Here is a 20,070-nt window from a genome sequence, read left to right as displayed (position 1 = left end):
AAAATGGGGGGGGGTAGTATGAGGTCACTTTAACAGAAAATGTGTGCGTGTGTGTGTGAGAGAGAGAGAGAGAGGGAGTAGAAAAACAACTGAAAAATCAGAGTCTAAGTCCGTAGGGAAGCCTGTGCGCTTTGGATTCACCCAAGGTCTTCATGACCCTTGCCCTACCTGACATTTTTCTTCTTGCAATATGTGTGCATTACAGGCCACGGGGAATCATAAAACAGTGTTCTCAGCAATGACAGGAGAATAGAAAAGAGGAGGAGGAGAAGGAACAGGAAGAAGTGGAGGGCAAAAGGAGAGGGAGAAGGAGGGGAAGAATAAGAAGAGGAAGAAAAAGGTGGAGGAGAAAAAAAAAATCTACAAGTGAGAACTTGTCTGGGGTTCGAGCTCCTTGGGGCTTAAACAGAAGAGTAAGGGGTGTGGAGGGGGTTACACCTGGTTGAGCGCACACAATACCATGCACCTGGGTTCAAGCCTCTGCTCTGCACCTGCAGGGAGGAAGCTTCATGAATGGTAAAGCAGTGCTGCAGATGTCTCTGTGTCTCCCCCACTTCTCTTTAATTGTTTATTATCTTTATTTACTGGATAGAGAGAGGCAGAAATCGAGAAGGTAGGGGAAGATGGAGGGAGTGAAAAAGAGAGACACCTGCAACACTGCTTCACTACTGGCAAAGTTCCCCCCTGCAGGTGGGGACCGGGGGCTTACACCCGGTCTGTGCACACTTTAACATGTGTGCTCAGCCAGATGTGCCACCAGCCCCCCTCTCTCCCCTTTCCTCTCAATTTCTTTCTGTCTCTATAAAAAAAATAAATAAAGGTCATTGGGAGCAATGAATTTATGCCAAAGGCACCAACCCTGGCAACAATTAAAACATAATTTTTAATTTAAAAAAAAGTAAGATTCAGAGCAGGGAAGAAGGCAGTGAAAAAGTAACCGAGAGGAAATGTTCATTGTTGTTAAAATTCGGAGGGCTCTAGCCGGGCGGGCTAGCTTCACGGGCGGGTAACAGAGACGCAGAGACAACGGCTGGGCAGGGAAGCTGTATTTCTTTATTCAAGAACAACGATTCATAAACTAAACCAAACTAATCACCAAACAGAACTCTCTGCTGCCTCTTTGCCTCGGCGCAAGCACTCTAACTCTGGAACTCAGGAACCCTGGAACTCTCTTTTATTCTCGAACTCTGAAACTCTCTCACTTTGGAACCCTCTCTCGGGGTTCCTCGGGACGGGGCCAAGCGGCCCCCGAAAACTAACTGGACTGATCCAATTCTCTTGGCGGGGGAGAACTAGAACCCAATGTAAAGCATACAACAGTTCATCTTGAAAAGAAACCAAGGCTCCTCCCTTCCCTAGGAAACGAAACCTATCTGATACTTCAAGAAAACAAAGACAGACTCAGCCAGCTCTGAGGCCAAAGGCTCTCTCACCCCTGCTCCGGTGACATGGCAGATCTCATTGCCATCCCTGCAGGGGACCTGGATGCCTTTATCAGGGACCACCTCCTGCCAGACACGCCTTTCCGAAGGCAGGTGCGAGCAGCAGTGCACACCCTCAGCACTTTCCTGCAGAGGAAGCCTTTTCCAGGGGCCCTTTACCCCGTGAGGGTGTCTAAAGTCCTCAAGGTGAGTCCAGGCCCGCCTGACTGCTGGGGGAGGGAGTGTTGGACCAGAGATCCCCACTAGAAAGCGAGCATGTGGGGTGGTGATGGCCTTTGAAGCTGTTATTTTTACTTAATAACACCCAGGATTAAATCACAGCTTGGGGAAAGAGATTCTGGGGGGAGGTCTGGCTCCTGTTTCAGCAGATGTGTATTGGGAGCTGACAGCGCCGGTGGGAGGGGGGAAGGGTGTCACCTTTCCCACATTTACCTGAAGGTCAGAGAAATAAACAGGCAGAGTAGAGCACAGGCCTGCATTCTTGCCTTGATCCCCAGTACTAAAATTGCCAGGTGCTTTCCTGATTCCCTCTCGCTCTCTTAATCCAGTCTTTCAGCCTCTCTTACTCAGTGTCTCTGTCAGTCTCTCTCTTTCTCAATCCCTCTCTCTCAAATTCTGTAATGCTTATAAAGCAAATTAATCTGACAGTCAAATAGTTTACCCAGAAGGGCACATGAGTAGCTATATATTCAGTCTAGGTTCAAGTCCTGGTACCATAGGTACTCTGATACCTGGAAGATGTCTTGGTCCCCGAGGAAGCTCTCTGGTACTGTGCTGTCTCTCTCTTGTCCCCCCTCCTTTTTTTTTCCTGCCTGTCTCTCTACATGAATGAAGGGGGGAAAGTAACCTGGAAGCTCTAAAATTGTGTGAGCCAGGCTCAGCTCCACAAAAATAAAATCAGCATTTTAAAATAAGTAAACCTTAAAATGAAAAAGAAAAGAGGGTGTAGTTAGAAACAGATAGCCCCTGCTGGCAACAAAAGTTTGAAAGCCTGAGTCTTCATTTCTTCATCATGCCTCCCACGACCTCCTTGGGCTGTGCAGAACTAGAGAAGTAGAGTGGGAGGAGTACTCAGCTCAGGCTGGATCTACATCTCTTTGAGACAACAAACAAAACTAGTTTGGGACACAGATCAAGGATGCCCTGAGGGGTTTGAACTGACCCCTGACATCTGACAGCAGGCCAGTGGGTAGGAACAACCCCTCTGAGGGAACTAGGGCTCAGTCATGTTAGTGACTGTTCCCAGCTCTTTACATAGAAAGGCTCTTCCCTGTTACTGTGAGTCATCATTCTCACAACCTGTTTCAGGGCAGCTCCTCAGGCCAAGATAAGGCCCTGGTGGGCCGTGCTGATGCCCATCTCCTTGTCGTCTTCCTGGATGAAATCAAAACCTTTGAGGCACAGCTTCACTGCCGAGGAGAGTTCATCAAGGAAATTAGGAGACGGTTGGAAGCCTATCAAAGGGAGAAAATGTTTGGTGTGGAGTTTGAGATCCAGGAAGAGAGATCTGAGGATCCTCACGCCCTCTGCTTCACACTCAGGCCCCCAGGGCAAGCCGGGTCCAGGGAGCAGCTGGAGTTCAATGTCCTGCTTGCCTTTGACATCCTGGGTAAGCACCACAGAGAGACACGGAGTCGCTGGCTTTGTCCTCTGCCGGGGAATCTCTGGCTGGGGTTACGATCAGCCTAGGGAGCAACAACAAACCCATATGCCACGTTCACAGGACAGCCTTGTAGGACACAGGCCACCTTACTAGTTCCACTAATGGTGAAGGGTGTGAGGTTTTTGTTTTTTCTTTCAATTTACTTATTTAACTTAATCGAACAGGGAGAAACTGAAATGGAAAGAGGAGATAGAGATGGAAGGAGAGGGACACCTACAAGCCTGCTTCACCGCTAGTGAAGCGCCCCCCCCCCACCACCACCACTAAGCGGGGACATGAACCCAGGTGCTTATTCATGGTAAGGTGCATCTTCAACCAGCTGCACCACCGTCCCACTCCTCAAGAGGTGTGAGGGTCAGCTTTCTAGAAATAGGAGCATGTAGATCTGGCATGAAGCACAAGAGGGTCTAGTTCAGCTCAGCTGAGGGGTGGGTAGGTGGTCTGCACAGGTGGACAGGAAGCGTAAGTTCCTATCAGCTCAGTATCTGCACTGAGAAAGCACTCTGTCTGGGTTTGAACCCCTGGCTCCCCACCTGCAGGGGGATGCTCCACAAGCGATGAAGCAGGTCTGCAGGTGTCTTTCTCTCTCCCTTTCTTTCTCCCTACTCCCCCTCAATTTTTTTCTATCCTATCCAATAAAATGGAAAAACTGGCCGCCAAGGAGCAGCAGTGGATTCATGGTGCTGACACTAAGCCCAGTGATAACCCCAGAGGCCAAAAAAAAAAAAGAATATGAAAAAGAAAAAAGGAAAAAAAAAAGCTCTCTGTCTCTATCTATGTTTCCTTTTGCATTTTAAGTGAGCATCTATATTAAAGACTACAGAGGGCCCCGCATATAGTCGGTGTTCAAAGACATGAGTTCCTTGCCTGTGCACCAGGCACCCCAGGGCCCCACAAAGAAATTGTGGGGGCATCATCCAGGGGGGTTGGCTGGGCAGTGGAGGCTGTGATGGGGACACAGCTCTGGGCAGCCACCCTTTCACTGTGTCTGCTGGGCTTCCCAGAGTGACTGGAAGGATCCTTAGGAGAGCTGCCCTCCAGAAGTGACGTTCTGTCCCTCACAGGTCACTGGAATGGACGCAAGCCCAAGCCCCAAATCTACATCAGGCTCATCCAAGAGTGCCAGAACCTGAAGGCCGAGGGCACATTCTCCTCCTGCTTCACGGAGCTGCGAGGAGCCTTCTTCACACAGCTCCCCGCCAAGCTGAAGAGCCTCCTCCACCTGGTGAAGCACTGGTTCCTGAAGGTGTGGATGCAGGGGGCTGTTCGAGGAGTGCAGAAGGGAGGCAGGGAGAAGAGGGAAGGGTAAAGGAAAAGGAAAGAGATCGAAAGGAGTGGGGCTGGGAAGTGGTGCAGTAAATACATCATTGGACTCTCAGTTCATGAGGCCTTAAGTTTGATCCCCGGCATCCTATGTACCAGAGTGATATCTAGTTCTCTTATGTTAAGAAATAGATAACATTTTTTTTCTTTTGCCACCAGGGTTATCACTAAGGCGCTGTACTGGCACTATGAATCCACTGCTTCCAGTGGCCATATTCCCCCTGCCCTTTTCTATTATACTTGATAGGAAAGAGAGAAATTGAGAGAGTAGGGAGATAGAGAGAGAAACATGGACATCTGCAGACCTGCTCACTGGTGGGAAGCAGGGGCTCGAACCTGGGTTTTTGTACACGGTCTTATGTGCACTTAACCAAGATAAGATTTTTTTTTTTTTTGCCTTCAGGGTTATCGCTGGGGCTCGGTGCTTACACTATGAATCCACTCCCCCTGGAGGCCATTTTTTCCCCCTTTTGTTGCCCTTGTTGCTGTTATTATTACTGTTGTTGCCATCACTTATACTGTTGTTGAATAGAACAGAGAGAAATGGAGAGAGGAGGGGAAGACAGAGAAGGGAGAGAAAGACACCTGCAGACCTGCTTCACCGTTTGTGGAGCGACCCCCCCTGCAGGTGGGGAGCTGGGGTCCTCATATGTGTGCGATTCCATTGCCCTCGCGCCAGCTGTTTTATTCATTTGAATTCAGCTAAAGAGAGAGACAAAGATAGAGAGGAGCCACAGCCCCAGAGGTGCTGATGGAGGACAGCGATTAGAAAGACAATTCATGGAGGAAGCCAGAATGCTACTTGTGTTATGCAAGCAAGACAAAGACAAAGCCTGGAGATGGTTCAGCGGGAGAGCATGGGACTTGCAAGCCTGAAGCCCCACATTCAATCCTCAGCACCCGTCTCCATGCCAGAAATAAGGGGTGCTCTGGTCTCCCTCTCTACCTCTATCCCTATCTCTATCTCTGTCATTGTTTCTGCCTCCATATCTTTGCATATCTTTCTTTGAAATAGGGAGTAAATCAGTCCTGTATAACAAAGACCTCTGTCCATCCCTCCTTTCTTGTTTTCTTTTTTCTTAATATTTGTTTCTTATTGGATAGAGACTGAGAGAAATGGAAAGGAGAGGAGGAGATAAAGAAGGAGAAAGACAAAAAGACACCTGTAGTCCTGCTTCATCACTCCTGAAGTTTTCCTCCTGCAGGTGGAGACCAGGGGCTTAAACCTGGGTCCTTGTGCACTGTGATGTGAGCGCTTAATCAGGTGCACCACCTCCTGGCCCCCTTTCTTGTTTTCTTACCTCTACCCTCCTCTAAAACAATGCAGGAAGTGCACCATACTCCAGGGACGCTATCACCCCATTCCCAGCCACACACACTGCTCTTGCAGAAGATTTCAAGTCTTTCTGGAATATTTTCAAGTACCTCAGAGCATCATCCTTGCTTCCATAGCCAATAGCCAAAGTTAATCTACTTTCCTCTATTTCCTTTCTATTCATTTGCTCTTACATCAATAACTTTCCACCTGGGTGGGCGGGGGGGAGCTTCCCTTCTTCCTGCAACACTGCTTTTAAGATTTCTTTGCTGGAGGTTGGGTGGTGGTGTACCTGGTTAAGCGCACATATTACCAAATGCAACTCAGGTTCGAGCCCCCACCCCCCCACCTGCAGGGGGAATGCTTCATGAGCAGTGAAGCAAGTCTGCAGGTCTCTCTCTCTCTCTCTCTCCTTCCCTCTCAATTTCTCTCTGTCCTCACAAAAATATAAAGGAAGAAAAGAAAAAAGAAATGACTGCTGGGAGTGTTGGATTCCTAGTGAAGGCATCGAGCCCAGCGATAACCCTGGGGACAAAAAAAAAAAAAAATTCTTGAGGGCAAACTCTCTCTGTGTTTATGGGTCTTGATCTCCCCAGTGTCGCTGGGCTGGGGGTCCTTTTGGTACAGAGACTGTGCCAATCCCCCACCCAGTGGAAAGGAGCCCCCTGAGAAGGCTGTTGTCAGTTTCATTCTAGGTCTTTTGTAGGAAATCTGTCTTGTTCCTTCGATACATTTAAAACATTTCTACTTGTCTTCGGTCTGGTTTAGTATCAAGGATGTGTCTTAATGCCGATGCCTTTGTATTGCTATTTACGGTCTTCATTGTGGACTTTATTTGAATTCTAGACCTGTTAGTGGATTTAGTTCTTCTTCTTTTCTTATTTTAATTTTTTGAAAATTCTCAGTCATTCTCCTAAAATACCTTCTCTCTTTCTTTATCACTTCACTCCACCTCCCAGAATGCCAGTGACATTGTGTTAGGCCTACCTGCTCTGTTCTTCTATTTTCCATCTCTGTTTCCCCACTGATTCTCCACTGGATTCTTCTGTCCATGCATTCACTTTCTGAATCGCTCATTTTCTCTCCAGCTGTGTCTACTTTGCTGCTGACTTATTTGTTACAGCTATTAACACTTTTGTTCTAGGATTTCCACTTCAGTCTTTTTCCACTGCCCAAACTGGCTTTCTGTGGAATGAATTCCTTCTTATTTTGAGTTGGTTTTTTATGCACAGTGGTCCTACTTGCTTTTAAGTTTGTATTCTATCATTCTATATTGAAGATTTGGTGGGCTTATCACTATATTCTTTTTTCTGCTGACATGTGTCCTTGTGTATCTGGTAACTTCTTTGTTGGTTCATACACTTGAAAATTATTTGGGGGGGCCAGGTGGTGGTGCACCTGGTTAAGTGTACACATTATAGAGCACAAGGACTCAGGTTCAAGTCCACGGTCCACCTGCAGGGGGAAAGCTTCACAAGTGATGAAGCAGGGCCGCAGCTGTATCTCTATCTCTTTCACTCTCTACTCCCTCCTCCCCACTCAACTTCTCTGTCTCTATCCAATAATAAATAAAGAATAGAAAAAGTAAATCTTTTATTTAAAAAATTATTTGTAAAATAATAACAGGTTGAAGATAATATCTTTCTTCAGAGGAAAAAAATACTCCTGTGGGTTCTTAGGATTGCTACAGTTCTTTCTCTGAGATCATTTTCATAGTATCTTTCTGAGGAAGATGCTTTTATTCCAGCTGCCCTGGCAGACAGAAAAAGCAGACCCCAGGACTCTAAGTTGTATGCCTAGAACCAGACAAGGGGGCAGCCCCTCAGTCAGGGCCCAGAGCCCAGCCTCTGGGAGGGTCAGGAAACTGCTCTCATGAAGGACGAGGTAGTGACCGTCTAGACTCTGTGGGCCACATGGCCTCCATCACAGCAGCTCAACCAACGCAGGCTCCACAGATGTAAATGAGGATGTGTGCACTAGTGACCCCTCAAGATCTGGCCCCATGTGGGATGTAATTGTCACTGAGGCTGGAGAGACCCTGGCTCTGACTGCTGATGCTCTTCTCAGTGTCAGGAGGAGCGAGGAGGGCCGCTGCCCCCTCAGTATGCCCTGGAGCTCCTGACTGTCTATGCGTGGGAGCGCGGACGGCAGAGAAAAGATTTCGTCACAGCGGAGGGGTTTCGGACGGTCCTGGAACTAGTCCTGAGTTACAGGTGGCTTCTCATCTACTGGAAAAGATATTACAATCTCCAAAACTCTATTATTAAAGAGTATTTGCAGAAACAGCTCAGAAAACGCAGGTAAGGATGGGAGATGATGGTGCAGCACCTGGTTGAGCACACACATCACTATGAACAAGGACCCAGGGTCAAGCCCCCCCCCCACCTGCAAGGGGGGTGGGCTTCATGAGTAGTACAGCAGGTCTGCAGGTGTCTCTCCTCTCTGCTCTCTTCTTTTCCTCTCTGTCCTATCAAGTAAAATAGAAAAATAAAATGAAATAAGGAAAACATGGCCACCAGGAGCAGCACTAAGCTCCAGAGAAACCCTGGAGCAATAAAAACAAAACAAAAAACTATTTTTAATAAAAAAAAAATTGAAAAAAGGTAGGAAGAAAGAAAACCCAGGTATTCCATTCCCACTTGGCTCAGCACCCCTCAAATGAAACCCAGAACACAGCCATGGAAGAGGGGAGGGCTCCCAGTACTGATGGTCTCTGTTGACAATCTCTGTACCCACATTTCACTATTGTTACCCAACTTCTGCAACTACCCACAGCCCCAGGTGGCGGGGCACTGGGCTGATGACCCCTTCACAGATGAGCCCTCCTTCTACTAGATATGGGACGTGTGCAGACCTAGAGACAGGGAGTGAACAGCTAGAATTTGAACCAAATACCAACAGCTGCAGCAGAATGGCAGTTGGGATCCAAAATAAAGCTTTCCGAAGGATGACCACTTATGACTATGTAGAAATAAGCAAAAATCCTTCTCTCGTAACCATGAATCTTGTCCCTTTGTCATCTCCCAGTCGCTCTGCTCTGAATCCTCCCACACTCTCCCTTTGAGGCGGACATGTTCACATCTCCCTATTTCACAGAAGGGAAAACTGAGACTGAGAAAGATGGAGTATGTTTTCCCAGGGCAGGCATTGTGGAAAGTCCCAGGTGAGAGTCTGCCCAGGCTGTCACCCCAGGCACATAGATCACTCTCTCCCAGTGTCCCTGCCTCCCCCCCACCCAGGGAAAGGAGACTGAGAACACTCCCTAAGACCTGCCTGCTAGGAACCCCACCTCCACTCCTGCACCAGGTAGGGTTGAGCCTCTCTCTGCAGGGGCATCTGGACCCCCAGACACATCCCGGTTCTCACCTGTCCGTCCGCGTGTTCCCTTCAGGCCCGTGATCCTAGACCCCGCTGACCCCACAGGAAACGTGGCTGGGGAGGACCTGTGTGCCTGGGCGCGGCTGGCAGAAGAAGCCCACACCTGGTTGAGCTACCCCTGCTGTAGGAATTCAGATGGATCCCCTGTGAAGGCCTGGGGCGTGCAGGTAAGACCTCTGGCCTCTCCCTCTCCTCACAGCTGGGGATGCAGAGTCAGGACCAGAGTCCCACAGAAGTTGCCTCTTGCCAGAGCTCACTGGTTGTATATATTTTGAGGCTGTGCTCAGTATTTTTCTGTCATTTGAACCACTTCAGAGGGTTCCTAGAATGTTCCCACCCTTTGTCCAGCATCTTTCTTTAATTAACATCTCCTTGGCCAGAGAGGACTCACTGGACAGCCCCCTCTCCCCCCACTGGCTCCCTCCTTCAGGCCAGTAACAGATGACACAAACACCACTCACTGAGCTCCTGTCTGCTATGAGCTCAGGCTCAGACCTTGGCCCTTTAGCATGTATTATCTCATTTAAACAGTATTTCACAATATTTTTCTCATGGATCTAATGGTCATAGCCTCCTAATCCTCGCACAAACTCTGGAGAGCCTCGGGGATGAGAGAGGAGGCTCAGAGAGACTAGATCAACTGCTCAAGGAGGCTCAGCTACGGAAGCGGGGCTGGGACTAGACCTGAGGGCTCCCTGGCCAGAGCTCCTTCACCATGGGACAGCCAGCCCTGCCTCTGGGGACAGCAGAGAGAGATCAGTGCATGTCATGCAGTTGAGTGGGGACAGAAGAGGGGATGGGCCTCTCTCTGCTCCCAAGGAGGGGCTTCCCCAACATGTGAGCTGGTCATGTGCTGGAGGACCCAGACGCAGACTGAGATGGAGCTCAGGGAGCAGCAAGCTTGGGGTGGGGCACCACTCTATGGGAAGGAAGGGGGTGTGTGGGGCGTGGAGATAGCAGTGGGGACACAGCTCAGGGCCCTCTCTGTCCCCTTCCTGGGGAGCCTGAGCCCCAGGGTCCTCAGAGTTGATCTGCAGCAGTGAGATGGCCTCTCTTTATGCTTCCCAGGACCAGGCACAGAATGTGTCAACCCAGGAGGGGTGAGGCCTTGAGTGGGGGTGGGGGGCCCTCTGCAGACTGGGTGCCCCAACTGTGCTGACCTCCCTCTGGGAACTTGCTAGTTCTTCTCCAAGGAGGGTACAGGTGGCCATCACAGTGTCCTCCACACTCTGGAGTCCAAGGTCAAGCTCTCTGACATCATCCTGTGCTCCCCTTTGTAGACAAAACGGAGACAGAGCACAAAGAGGAGGACAGTGAGGAGACGTGTGTTCAAGGGGGATGGAGCCCTGCTGGACAGCACCCTGGACTCTCCCAGTGTCCCCACTGTTATTGGCAGGCAGGTTCTCCAGGGGGGCTGTCCTGCCGCAGGTGACAGACAGCCCACAAGTGGCCCCCAGACCCCAGGAAAAAGAGAGCAGGACACACACCGCCCTCTGAATGGCCACACTTCTTTGCCAAAGAACTCCAGGCCCATGGGGGCCAATCCCCCCATTTTTAGGGGAAGAAGAGCACCTCATAGGTCCAAGAGGGCAAAAGCCATAGCTCATACCAGGAGACACACACTCCCCAGGCGCTGTCCCTCCCTTGGTGACATACAAACCCCCAGGGAGGAGAGAAAAGCTCTGAATGCCAGCACTTCTTCACAAAATAGGCCCAGAATTACAGGAGCAGCTCCCCTCATTCTAGGCTGGGGAAGTGCAGTCTACCATTCTAAGAAAGCAGAGGGCACCCACCCTCCCAGCTCCCCCCTCTTACACAGGCAGTGTTCCCACACTTCCCCTGTCTCACCCAAGCCTAGTCTCTACAAGATCACAGGAGAGACTGGGGAGAGAGTGGGACCTGGCCTGGACTGTCCTCTCTGCACTTGCCAGAGGGTGGTGGGACCAGTTACTATCAAAGGAGGTCTCGAAACTTTACATCAGGCTCAACCTGACACTGTTGACTGGCTACCGAAGAAGGGCAAACGCTAGAAGAAGAAGAATACAGTGGGAATACCAGCAAGTTGTACATATGGGGCACGTATTAATCCAAAGTCTGCAAAGAAGACATCTGTCTGTGAGATAAAAGGGCGTGTGTCTATGCCGGTGTTACTGCATGAGTGCTAAGTTCACCCTGAGCACCTGCTGTACGCCATTCGCTGTTCTGACTCCCAGACATAGTCGTGAGCAAAGCGGACAGAAAGACCCTGGCCTTGTGGAGCTTAGATTTGTGTGTGACATTTCATGCTGGCTCACCCCAATTTTCAATGACAAAAGATTCTGAGACAAGCATCTAGGGCTTATCTTTTGTCCACACCTTTGATTACTTGAGACTCATTTGGGAAGATGACCAACTCAGCATCAGATCTGCCACTGATGGATGTACCTTTGCCCGAGGAACTGCCCTGAAACAGAGAATGAGAAGGATGACTTGTGGTGATGGGGATGAGCCTTCCTATGTAAAGAAATGGGAACAATCACTAACATGGCTGAGCCCTGGGCCCTGCTCTGACTCTGTGCCAGTGCTGCACTGAACACACTAGCAGGGACTCTGTGTGTGTTTTAGGAACTCTTGTTGCTAGTTCCCACTCAGAGACGGTAAAGGGGGCTCAAGAGTCAGCCTGTGCACACTGCTGGCAGATGCAGACATGGAATTCAAACCCCGCCCAGCTGTCTTTAGACAGGCAGGCAGGCACAGGGGCTGCCGGACCAGCTCAGCTGGGAGGGCCGTGCTTTCTTTCAGCCTGGGCAGTGACGTGAGGGGAATTATCCCGAGGAAAGGAGGCACAGAGAAGCTCAGTGTTTACTCAGGGTTTCACAGCACTTGGAGCCACCTGCCATCAGACTTAAAGCCCCTGCTGACAGAGGCCAGCAGCTGGGGAGGGGACGCTGCCCAACGGAGTCCCGAGGGTGCACACCAATTAGCATTTATTAAAAACACCACAGAAGCCAGAGCACAAAGCAGAATGTCTTTCTCTCTACAAGCTGTGGTTCCCTTGTGGGTGTGATGGATCAGAATCCACAGCTCCAATGACCTGACCTTCACCCCTTCTCTGTGGAGTCTCTGGTCCTTCCACCCTGCCCCATCCATCTGGACTCACCTTGATAATTTCAGACACCCACACATGGTAAGGAGCACCCCTGAAACACCTCTCCTCAGGAAAGTGCAGAGGAGTAGATGGCTGCTCTGACCCACCTCCAGAAAGGTGTGCTCACCACAGGTGGTCCTCTGTGACTGTGTCCAGATCCCTGGCTGCGACATGGCTGAGCTCTGCCATGTCAGGAGCAGGGACGAGAGCCTGTGGCCTCAGAGCTGACTCCCCTGGTAGCAGTCAGTCTCTTCTCTCTCCACCGCCCAGTCTGGACTATTGTTTTCATTCCTTGAGAAAGGGGATCTTCTTGGTCTTTGATAGGAAACAGTCCTTGGGTCCTGGCACTGTCTTCCCAGCAGCCTCTCCCACTGTGGAAGTTCCCTCTGTCCTTTCCCCAGCAGCCTCAAACACAGCCCTTCCAGGCCACTGGCTGCACTTCCTGCTTTTTAGCCTCCACGATCCCTCCAACTGGAAAAAGCACAATTACTATTTTGTTTGTTTGTTTTTGCTTCCTTCTTGGTTGCTTTTGTTGACAAAACTTGTCTATAGTTTTCTGTGAGCTTTAGATTAATGCCCACATAGTGGGAAAAGAAAGAAGAAAGGAAGGAAGAAGGGAGGGAGGGAGGGGGGTGGGCCAGGGGAGGGGAGGGGTGTGGTGTGGAGGTGAGGTGAAACTGGGAGATAGTGGAGCAGGAAGACCATCCAGGGTTCTAAAGCTCAGGCTGCCTGAAGGCAGTAGGTTCAGATGTTTTTCTAGAAACACACACACACACACACACACACACACACACACCCTTTTCCTTTCAAATGACCTCATACCATACACTTTGCCTTTTTTTTATTGATAGACTCTACCTCTTTCTACACTGCTTAATTTTTCATCAATATACTTATTTAAAAAATGTAGCGTGAGAGAGAACAGAGCACGGCTCTTCTGGGACTCAGATGGCTATCACAGACTGGCTTCTTAGAATTTCTTGCTTATGGCGATTTCACTTGACAGAAAGTAGAGCTCCTAACATGGGAGTGGTGTGCGAGCTGCGGCTGACAGCTAAACAGGGCAAGTAAGACTCAGTAGTCAAAATGCACAGTGTATGCCAGGCTTCAGTTTGTGTTCTACATTCTGTGCTCTGGACAAATTCCTAACACCATGCAGCCAGCACAGTGAGCCCACACTCCCTTGCCCACCAAGTCACTCTTCTCTGCTTGGACTTCATCCATTCTTTTTTTTTTTTTTTTTTGCCTCCAGGGTTATCTCTGGGGCTCAGTACCTGGCATTATGAATTAACTGCTCCTGGAGGCCATATTTTCCCTTTTGTTTCCCTTGTTGTTTGTCATTGCTGTCATTGTTGGATAGGACAGAAAGAAATGGAGAGAGGAGGGGAAGACAGAGAGGGGGAGAGATAAACACCTTGCAGACCTGCTTCACTATCTGTGAATCAGTTCACCCCATTCTTAAGGTTAAGCGCTCAGTGTTTAAGATTCCCACTAAGGGTCACATACAACACCCTGGAATCTGAATGAGTTCTTTCCTCACTTTTATTCAGTGAAGATAAAGAAAAGTAAAATTTCTCTCAAGGTACAGGTCCTAGAAAAGAATGACAGAGGATTTAGTGGGGGTTGTATTGTTATGTGGAAAACTTAGACATGTTATGTATGTACAAACTATTGTATTTACTGTCAAATATAAAACATTAATCCCACAATAAATAAATTTTTAAAAAGTTCAACATACTTTGACCTGTGTATTAACGCACTATCCAATCTGCAAATATCTTGGAATTTTCTTGTTAGTTTTCTTGTATTGGTTTCTGGTTTAATCCACAGTGGTGGAGAACATGCTTTGCCTGTCTAGTGCTGTGGGTTTATCAGGTGTGTTTCTGGCCCAGAATGGGGTCCCCCTTGGTGGTTACTCGTGAGAGCCTGAGTAGAGAGTGGACTCTGTGACACAGGAGGAGTCCACAAAGCCTGCTAGTCAGTGTTCCCACACACACACGCCCCCCAGCTAATCAGTTACCCACAGACTGACACCCCCACACTGTGCTGCCTTGTCCCTCAGGCAGACGTGTGGGAGGGAGGGGGCTGGGCAGGGAGCACCCACTCTGCCCACCTCTGGGACCGAGTGTCTGCGGAAGATTCTGTTGCTCCAAATGACTTTTTTGGAGCTTGTATTTGCTAATAAAATACCTTTAACTCAATTCATATGAAGAGACCCAATATAGGTGCCAAAAAGTTCTGCCTTTAGAAAACCAATTTGTATTCTTCGGGTTCAGAAAATCCAAATGCCGCGGTGATGTCTCACCCCCTCAAATAGTGCATTGTTAGGTGACAGTGAGCCAGCTCTGAAACAGGGAGGCATCTCAGAAGAAATATAGAATCCTGTCCCCACGTCTGTGCAGGAGACATTCCAGCTTCTTCTCTCTAACAAAAGAAGCAGGAGAGGCAGTCGGCTCACTCACACGTCTAATGGCAAACAGAAAACACAGAGATCCCTGGAGGCTGCCCTCAGCAAGGAGCATCTGCTGAGGTGGTGAAGCTGCTGTGGGGCCTGCATTCAGCTGAGGAGCAGGGTCTCCTGACAGTGACCTGGGAGCCAAGGGCCCAGGAGGCAGCAAGGCAGATCTGTGTCAGAGCCCCGCCTATTCTGCCAGTTTCATCTGTGACATGCAGGGGGGGGTGCATCTCCGGGGCCTTGGGTGTATTATTTACCCTTGGAGGACAGCGGTCCTGGAATCTGATGGAGCAGAGGAGCAGCCAGCCCAGGAGGCAGGGGTATTGTCCCTCCGGCTCTGGCTGTGTGCCCAGAACCATGTGTGTAGACAGAGAGGGTGCTCAATATATGTACCATCAAGCAGTCACATGTGCTGAGAGACAGACACACAGACATGACACAGCAGCCTTCTGGACTGTGTGCTTTGCTAATTCAGTGAATAAATACTCCACACACATGATTTTCTGGCCTTTATTCCTTATTGATAGTAACTGGTCCTACAGCACTCTGTCGGGTACACAGAGGACAGACAGGCCAGGTCCCACTCTCACCCCAGTCTCTCCTGTTGTCTCTTGGAGACTAGGCTTGGGTGGGGTGAGGGCAGTGAGGGAACACTGCCTGTGAAAAGAGGGGGAGATGAAAGGGTGGGTGTCCTCTGTTTTCATAGAATTGTGGGTGTTCCTCTCCAGACATCAGAAATTAGGGGATCCACCCCAAGACACGACACTTCTTTCCCCAATGCCCACTGGCATTCCAAGGATGGAGCATGTCCAACTCTCTTCTCTTAGGGAAGTGGATGTCCTGAATGTGACTGTGAAACTTTATAGCAGGAAGTTGATGCCTTTTAACAGTCTTCACTCATTCCCCCCCACAACTTCTCCTCCAGCCTCTGGCAGTCTGTTCTCTGTATCTGAGCTTGCTTTTCTACTCTCTCTCTCTCTCTCTCTCTCTCTCTCTCTCTCTCTCGATTTCACTGACATTTGTCTGTCTGCATCCTACATCACTTAGTAGTGTCCTCAAGGTTTATTTGTTGTGATTTCCTCTTGCTTTATGCATTGCATTTATATAACATCTTCATTATCTAAAGAAAAAAGTAGAGGAGTGGGCAGTGGTGCACCTGATTAAGCACACACAGTACTATGCAAAAGGACCCATGTAAGGACCAGGGTTTGAGCCACCGCTCCCCGCCTGTAGTGGGGGACACTTTATAAGCAGTGAAATAGGTCTGCAGGTGTTTATCTGTCTCTCCCATCTCTGTTACCCTCCCCCTGTTTCTCTCTGTTCTGCAACACAGTGCCTTAGACCTCTCAACCAGCCTGATGCCACTTTCTCTCTCTGTTCTATCAAATAAAATAGAAGAAGAAGAAGAAGAAAGGAAGAAATGGCTACCAGGAGCAGTGGATGCATAGTGCTGGCACTGAGCTCCAGTGACAAGCCTGGAGGCAAAAAAAAAAAAAAAAGAATAAATAGGCATGTTTGACACAATGAAAAACACTTAGATTGGGGTCAAGTAGGTGGCACAGTGGGTAGGGAGGCACCACAGGCTTGTACTTTAGAGGCCCCAGGGTCAGTCTCTGGAGCCTAGATGCCAGAGAAAAACTCTATTTCTCTCTCCCCTTCTCTATCTTGTATAAATAAATATATAAACAAACTATTTTTGAAATTAAAAACATAAGTTGTTGAATGACATTATGAAACCACCTGCAGCGGGGAAGCTTCATGAGTGGTGAAACAGGTCTGCAGGTGTCTGTCTCTTTCACTTACTATCACCCTACCCCCCTCAATTCCTCTCTGTCTCTGTCCCAAATAAATAAGTAAATAAGTAGTTTTTTTTTAAGTTTTATGGAGGAAATTTAGTTGCTTTTCCTAACAGCAGCAGGTCATGTTCAGACTTGGCTTCCTAGATCATAGGGTAACCTGCAATGACACAGTGAAGTCAGGGGGCCAGGTGGTGGCGCACCTGGTTCAGCGCACACATTACAGTGTACTAGAACCTGGGTTCAAGTCCCTGATCCCCACCTGCAGGGGGAAAGCTTCATGAGTGGTGAAGCAGGGCTGCAGGTGCCTCTCTGTCTTCATCTCTATCTCCCCTTCCCCTCTCAATCTCTCTCTGTCTCCATCCAATAAAAAATAAGTACAAGATTTTAAAAAAAGAAAGTGAAAGTCAGGAACACAACTTTCCTTCCAATCTGCTCTTCTCTCTTCCCGCTTCCTACTTCTCCCCTGTTGCTTTGGTCCCTCCTCTCTCCCCTTCCCTGGTACCATGAGTAAAACAGCAGTTTGTAGGGTGCTGGTCAAGCAGTGTGACTGAGTGTGTAAAGGTGTGTCTTGGTGCTGGGCAGTGTCCTATCTGGTAGAACATATCCATCACAATGATTTCCTAGTGACTGTAGGGAGAGCCCATGTGTAAAGGTGTGTCTTGGGCAGTGTCCTATCTGGTAGAGCACACCCATCACAATAATTTCCTAGTGACTGTAGGGAGAACTCATGTGTAAAAGGTGTGTCTTGGTGCTGGGCAATGTCCTGTCTGGGAGAGCACACCAGTCACTGAGTTCTTCTTCTAGCGTTTGCCCTTCTTCCGTAGCCAGTCAACAGCATCAGGTTGAGCCTGATGTAAAGTTTCGAGACCTCCTTTGAATCTGGAGAGGTGGCAGTCGTTGACTATGTGGGTCATAGTCTGTCTGGAGCTGCAGGGGCAGTTCGGGTCGTCTCTGGCTCCCCAGCGATGGAACATAGCGGCGCACGGGCCATGGCCTGTACGATAGCGATTGAGGAGGGCCCAATCATAACGTGCTAGGTCAAAGCCGGGTTGACGCTTGCAGGGGTCTGTGATGAGGTGTTTGTTCTTTACCTCAGCTGACTGTCAACTCTGTTTCCAAGAGACTGGAACAGAGAAGTTCAGTGTAGGCGTAGGAGACCAGATTGGGTGACGAGACGTCAAGCGTTCTCAGGCTGAGGCTCCCAGGCCCCTTGGCAGGGAGAAGCTTCATGGAGGAGCAGTGCTGTGGGTGTCTATTTCTCCTTCTTCTCTCTCTCTCTCCATCTTTTTCTCTGTGTCTATCAGAAAAAACAAAGGAAAAGGCAAAAAAACAACAAAAAACCAAGGGTAATGATTGGTGTTATCATGCAGACACCAAAACCCAGCAATAACCCTACATAGAAAACAAAACAAATAATGTATTGTGAATTTTAGGTATAAGAGATATTTTTCAACACATACAATATTTTTTACATATTGCTCAACATATATATGTATATATATATATGTATATATATATACATATATATATACATGTAGTGCATTTGATGTGTTCTGCTTAACATTTTGCAGCAAGGTGCATGTGTCAGGTGTACGAGGAGAATATATGGGTTGAGAGGTAACTTAGGATTTGAAGGTGGGGGCTGGGTGGTGGCACACCTGGTGGAGTGCACAGGTTACAGTGTGCAAGGACCTGGGTTCAAGTCCCTGATCCCCACAGGGCTATAGGTGTCTCTCTCTGTCTCTCCACTCTTCTCAATTTCTGGCTGTCTCTACTCAATAAAGATAAAAGAATTTGAGGAGGATATCTGTGTATCGTCTCAGAAGATGTTTCAAAAGTGTTTATCATTGACCTTTCTTTTTTAGATCCAACTACAAGATCTTCCAGTTAGAGAACTCCTGCCTGTGCTACCAGCCAGAGACCTACGAGTACCAAAAACTGATGCTGGGGGAGTCGGGTGGTGGCGCAGTGGGTTGAGCACACATGGCGCAAAGCGCAGGGACCGGCATAAGGATCCCGGTTTGAGCCCCGGGCTCCCCACCTGCAGGGGAATCACTTCACAAGCGGTGAAGCAGGTCTGCAGGTGTCTATCTTTCTCTCCCCCTCTCTGTCTTCCCCTCCTCTCTCCATTTCTCTCTGTCCTATCCAACAATGATGACAACAACAGCAATAATAATAACTACAACAATAAAAGAAAAAAAAAAACAAGGTCAACAAAAACTGATGCTGGAGTGTGCACACGGCAGCTCGGCCTCCTGCTCCTGCATGGATCACTGCCAGGGGGCTGCCACCCACAGCCTGACCGTACAGCGTGGATCTGACAGCTGAATGACAGGGACGGTCACTCACCAGTGAAGAAAACCAAACACCTGCCTGTCACTTAGAAAGTGAATTCTCATTGAGATGCATTTTATTCTATGATTGGCTGGATCTGACAAATAAATATCACTCTGTCAGCAAAATTCATGAGCACTTATTTTTATAGTAATATGAACTGGATAGGGACCCGGCGAGGGCACCCCTGGTTGAGAGCACATGGTACAGTGTGCAAGGACCCAGATTCAAGCCTTTGGTGTGCCCCACCTGGCCCACTGGGGACTCTTTATTTCTGTCTCAATCCCTCTCTCTCTCTCTCTCTCTCTTATTTATTTATTTACTTTTTGCCTCCAGGGTTATTGATTGGGCTTGAATCCTCTCCCAGATCCCCTGTGCATCACATACAAAATATGTTTTCACAGGTTGCTACAAACAACATGTCAATTATGTGCCGAAATTACTACTCCAAAAGTCAGTGTTTTAGGAGTCTAGGATGCACATGTATCTTAGTGTGTGTGAGATGGGGAGAAAGCATCCTCTTACTCTTTTATTGTGCTATTGAGGTAAATTAAACTCCCACTGAATGGTTTAGCCAAGTTTCTTTCCTTATCACTCTTTCTAACTGGTTGAAGGGGAGAGAGGAGAGCACAGTGCTAGAGTGCATGGCTTTCTGCAAGAAGTCTCAGGCTTGGCGACCAGAGACAGCATAATGACAACTACCTGCCACAAAAATAAGATGTGACCAGGCAAGACAGCCATTGTGACTCTGGGACCTAGAAACCAAATAGGATGTAGCTGGGGGCAAAGTGACTTTTTTTTTCTTTTTCACCAGAAGGATGTTCAGCTCCAGTTTATGGTGGGGGGTGGGGGAAGGGGAACTAAAGCTAAGATTTGGGTACCTCAGGCTGGAGAGTCTCTTTGCATAACCATTATGCTATCTACCCCACCCCCAGACCTTTCTAAATGGACTCCCCTCAGGCACTCCTTCCTCCCAGGTGACTCACAGCTCCTGCCCACCCAGCCTTCCTGCATACAAACCCCTCCCCTTGTCACCCAGGTGCAAAGCCTCACATTCTGTAAGGCAGGATTATTTAGGTCTGATTCCTTTGTCTGTCTGACCCTCTCAGGCTTTACCTTAGTAAACCTGCCTTGGCTCTGGAGATAGCTGTCATATATGTTAGATCACTGTTTCTTGCAGTGTTTCTGCTTATAAGAAATTTGGACAAACAAAGCTCAGAGAAGAGGTCTCAGT

The 20,070-nt window shown here is 48.6% G+C and overlaps 1 protein-coding gene across 4 annotated transcripts; it reads left to right on the top strand.

The window, feature by feature from the left end:
- Positions 1–1,408: 1,408 nt before the first annotated feature.
- On the top strand, positions 1,409–18,964 carry LOC103119209 (2'-5'-oligoadenylate synthase 1-like). Of its 4 annotated transcripts, none has more exons than XM_060193056.1 (7): positions 1,409–1,628; positions 2,751–3,051; positions 4,170–4,351; positions 7,811–8,043; positions 9,135–9,288; positions 10,402–11,067; positions 11,152–13,981. In XM_060193056.1, the coding sequence occupies exons 1-7, from the start codon at positions 1,449–1,451 to the stop codon at positions 11,284–11,286; spliced, it is 1,851 nt and encodes a 616-aa protein (XP_060049039.1). In that variant the 5' UTR covers positions 1,409–1,448; the 3' UTR covers positions 11,287–13,981. The 4 variants fall into 4 exon arrangements, with proteins under 4 accessions (XP_060049039.1, XP_060049040.1, XP_060049041.1 ...); XM_060193057.1 differs by having other exon boundaries at positions 10,402–11,083; positions 11,168–13,981; XM_060193058.1 differs by lacking the exons at positions 10,402–11,067; positions 11,152–13,981 and adding an exon at positions 18,368–18,964.
- Positions 18,965–20,070: the final 1,106 nt, after the last annotated feature.

This window comes from Erinaceus europaeus, chromosome 6 (genome assembly GCF_950295315.1).
Source record: "Erinaceus europaeus chromosome 6, mEriEur2.1, whole genome shotgun sequence".
Taxonomy (NCBI): Eukaryota; Metazoa; Chordata; class Mammalia; order Eulipotyphla; family Erinaceidae; genus Erinaceus; species Erinaceus europaeus.
Note: the sequence above shows the minus strand (reverse complement) of the source record. Positions and strands in the feature narration are given on the sequence as shown.

What these genes read in the sequence shown, in the direction of transcription:
- LOC103119209 (XM_060193056.1), top strand. Translation starts at nt 1,449, where the DNA reads ATGGCAGATCTCATTGCCATCCCTGCAGGGGACCTGGATGCCTTTATC. An exon ending in AAACAGCTCAGAAAACGCAG is followed by an intron (nt 8,044 to 9,134) that starts GTAAGGATGGGA and finishes TGTTCCCTTCAG; the next exon opens with GCCCGTGATCCTAGACCCCG. An exon ending in TGAAGGCCTGGGGCGTGCAG is followed by an intron (nt 9,289 to 10,401) that starts GTAAGACCTCTG and finishes TCCCCTTTGTAG; the next exon opens with ACAAAACGGAGACAGAGCAC.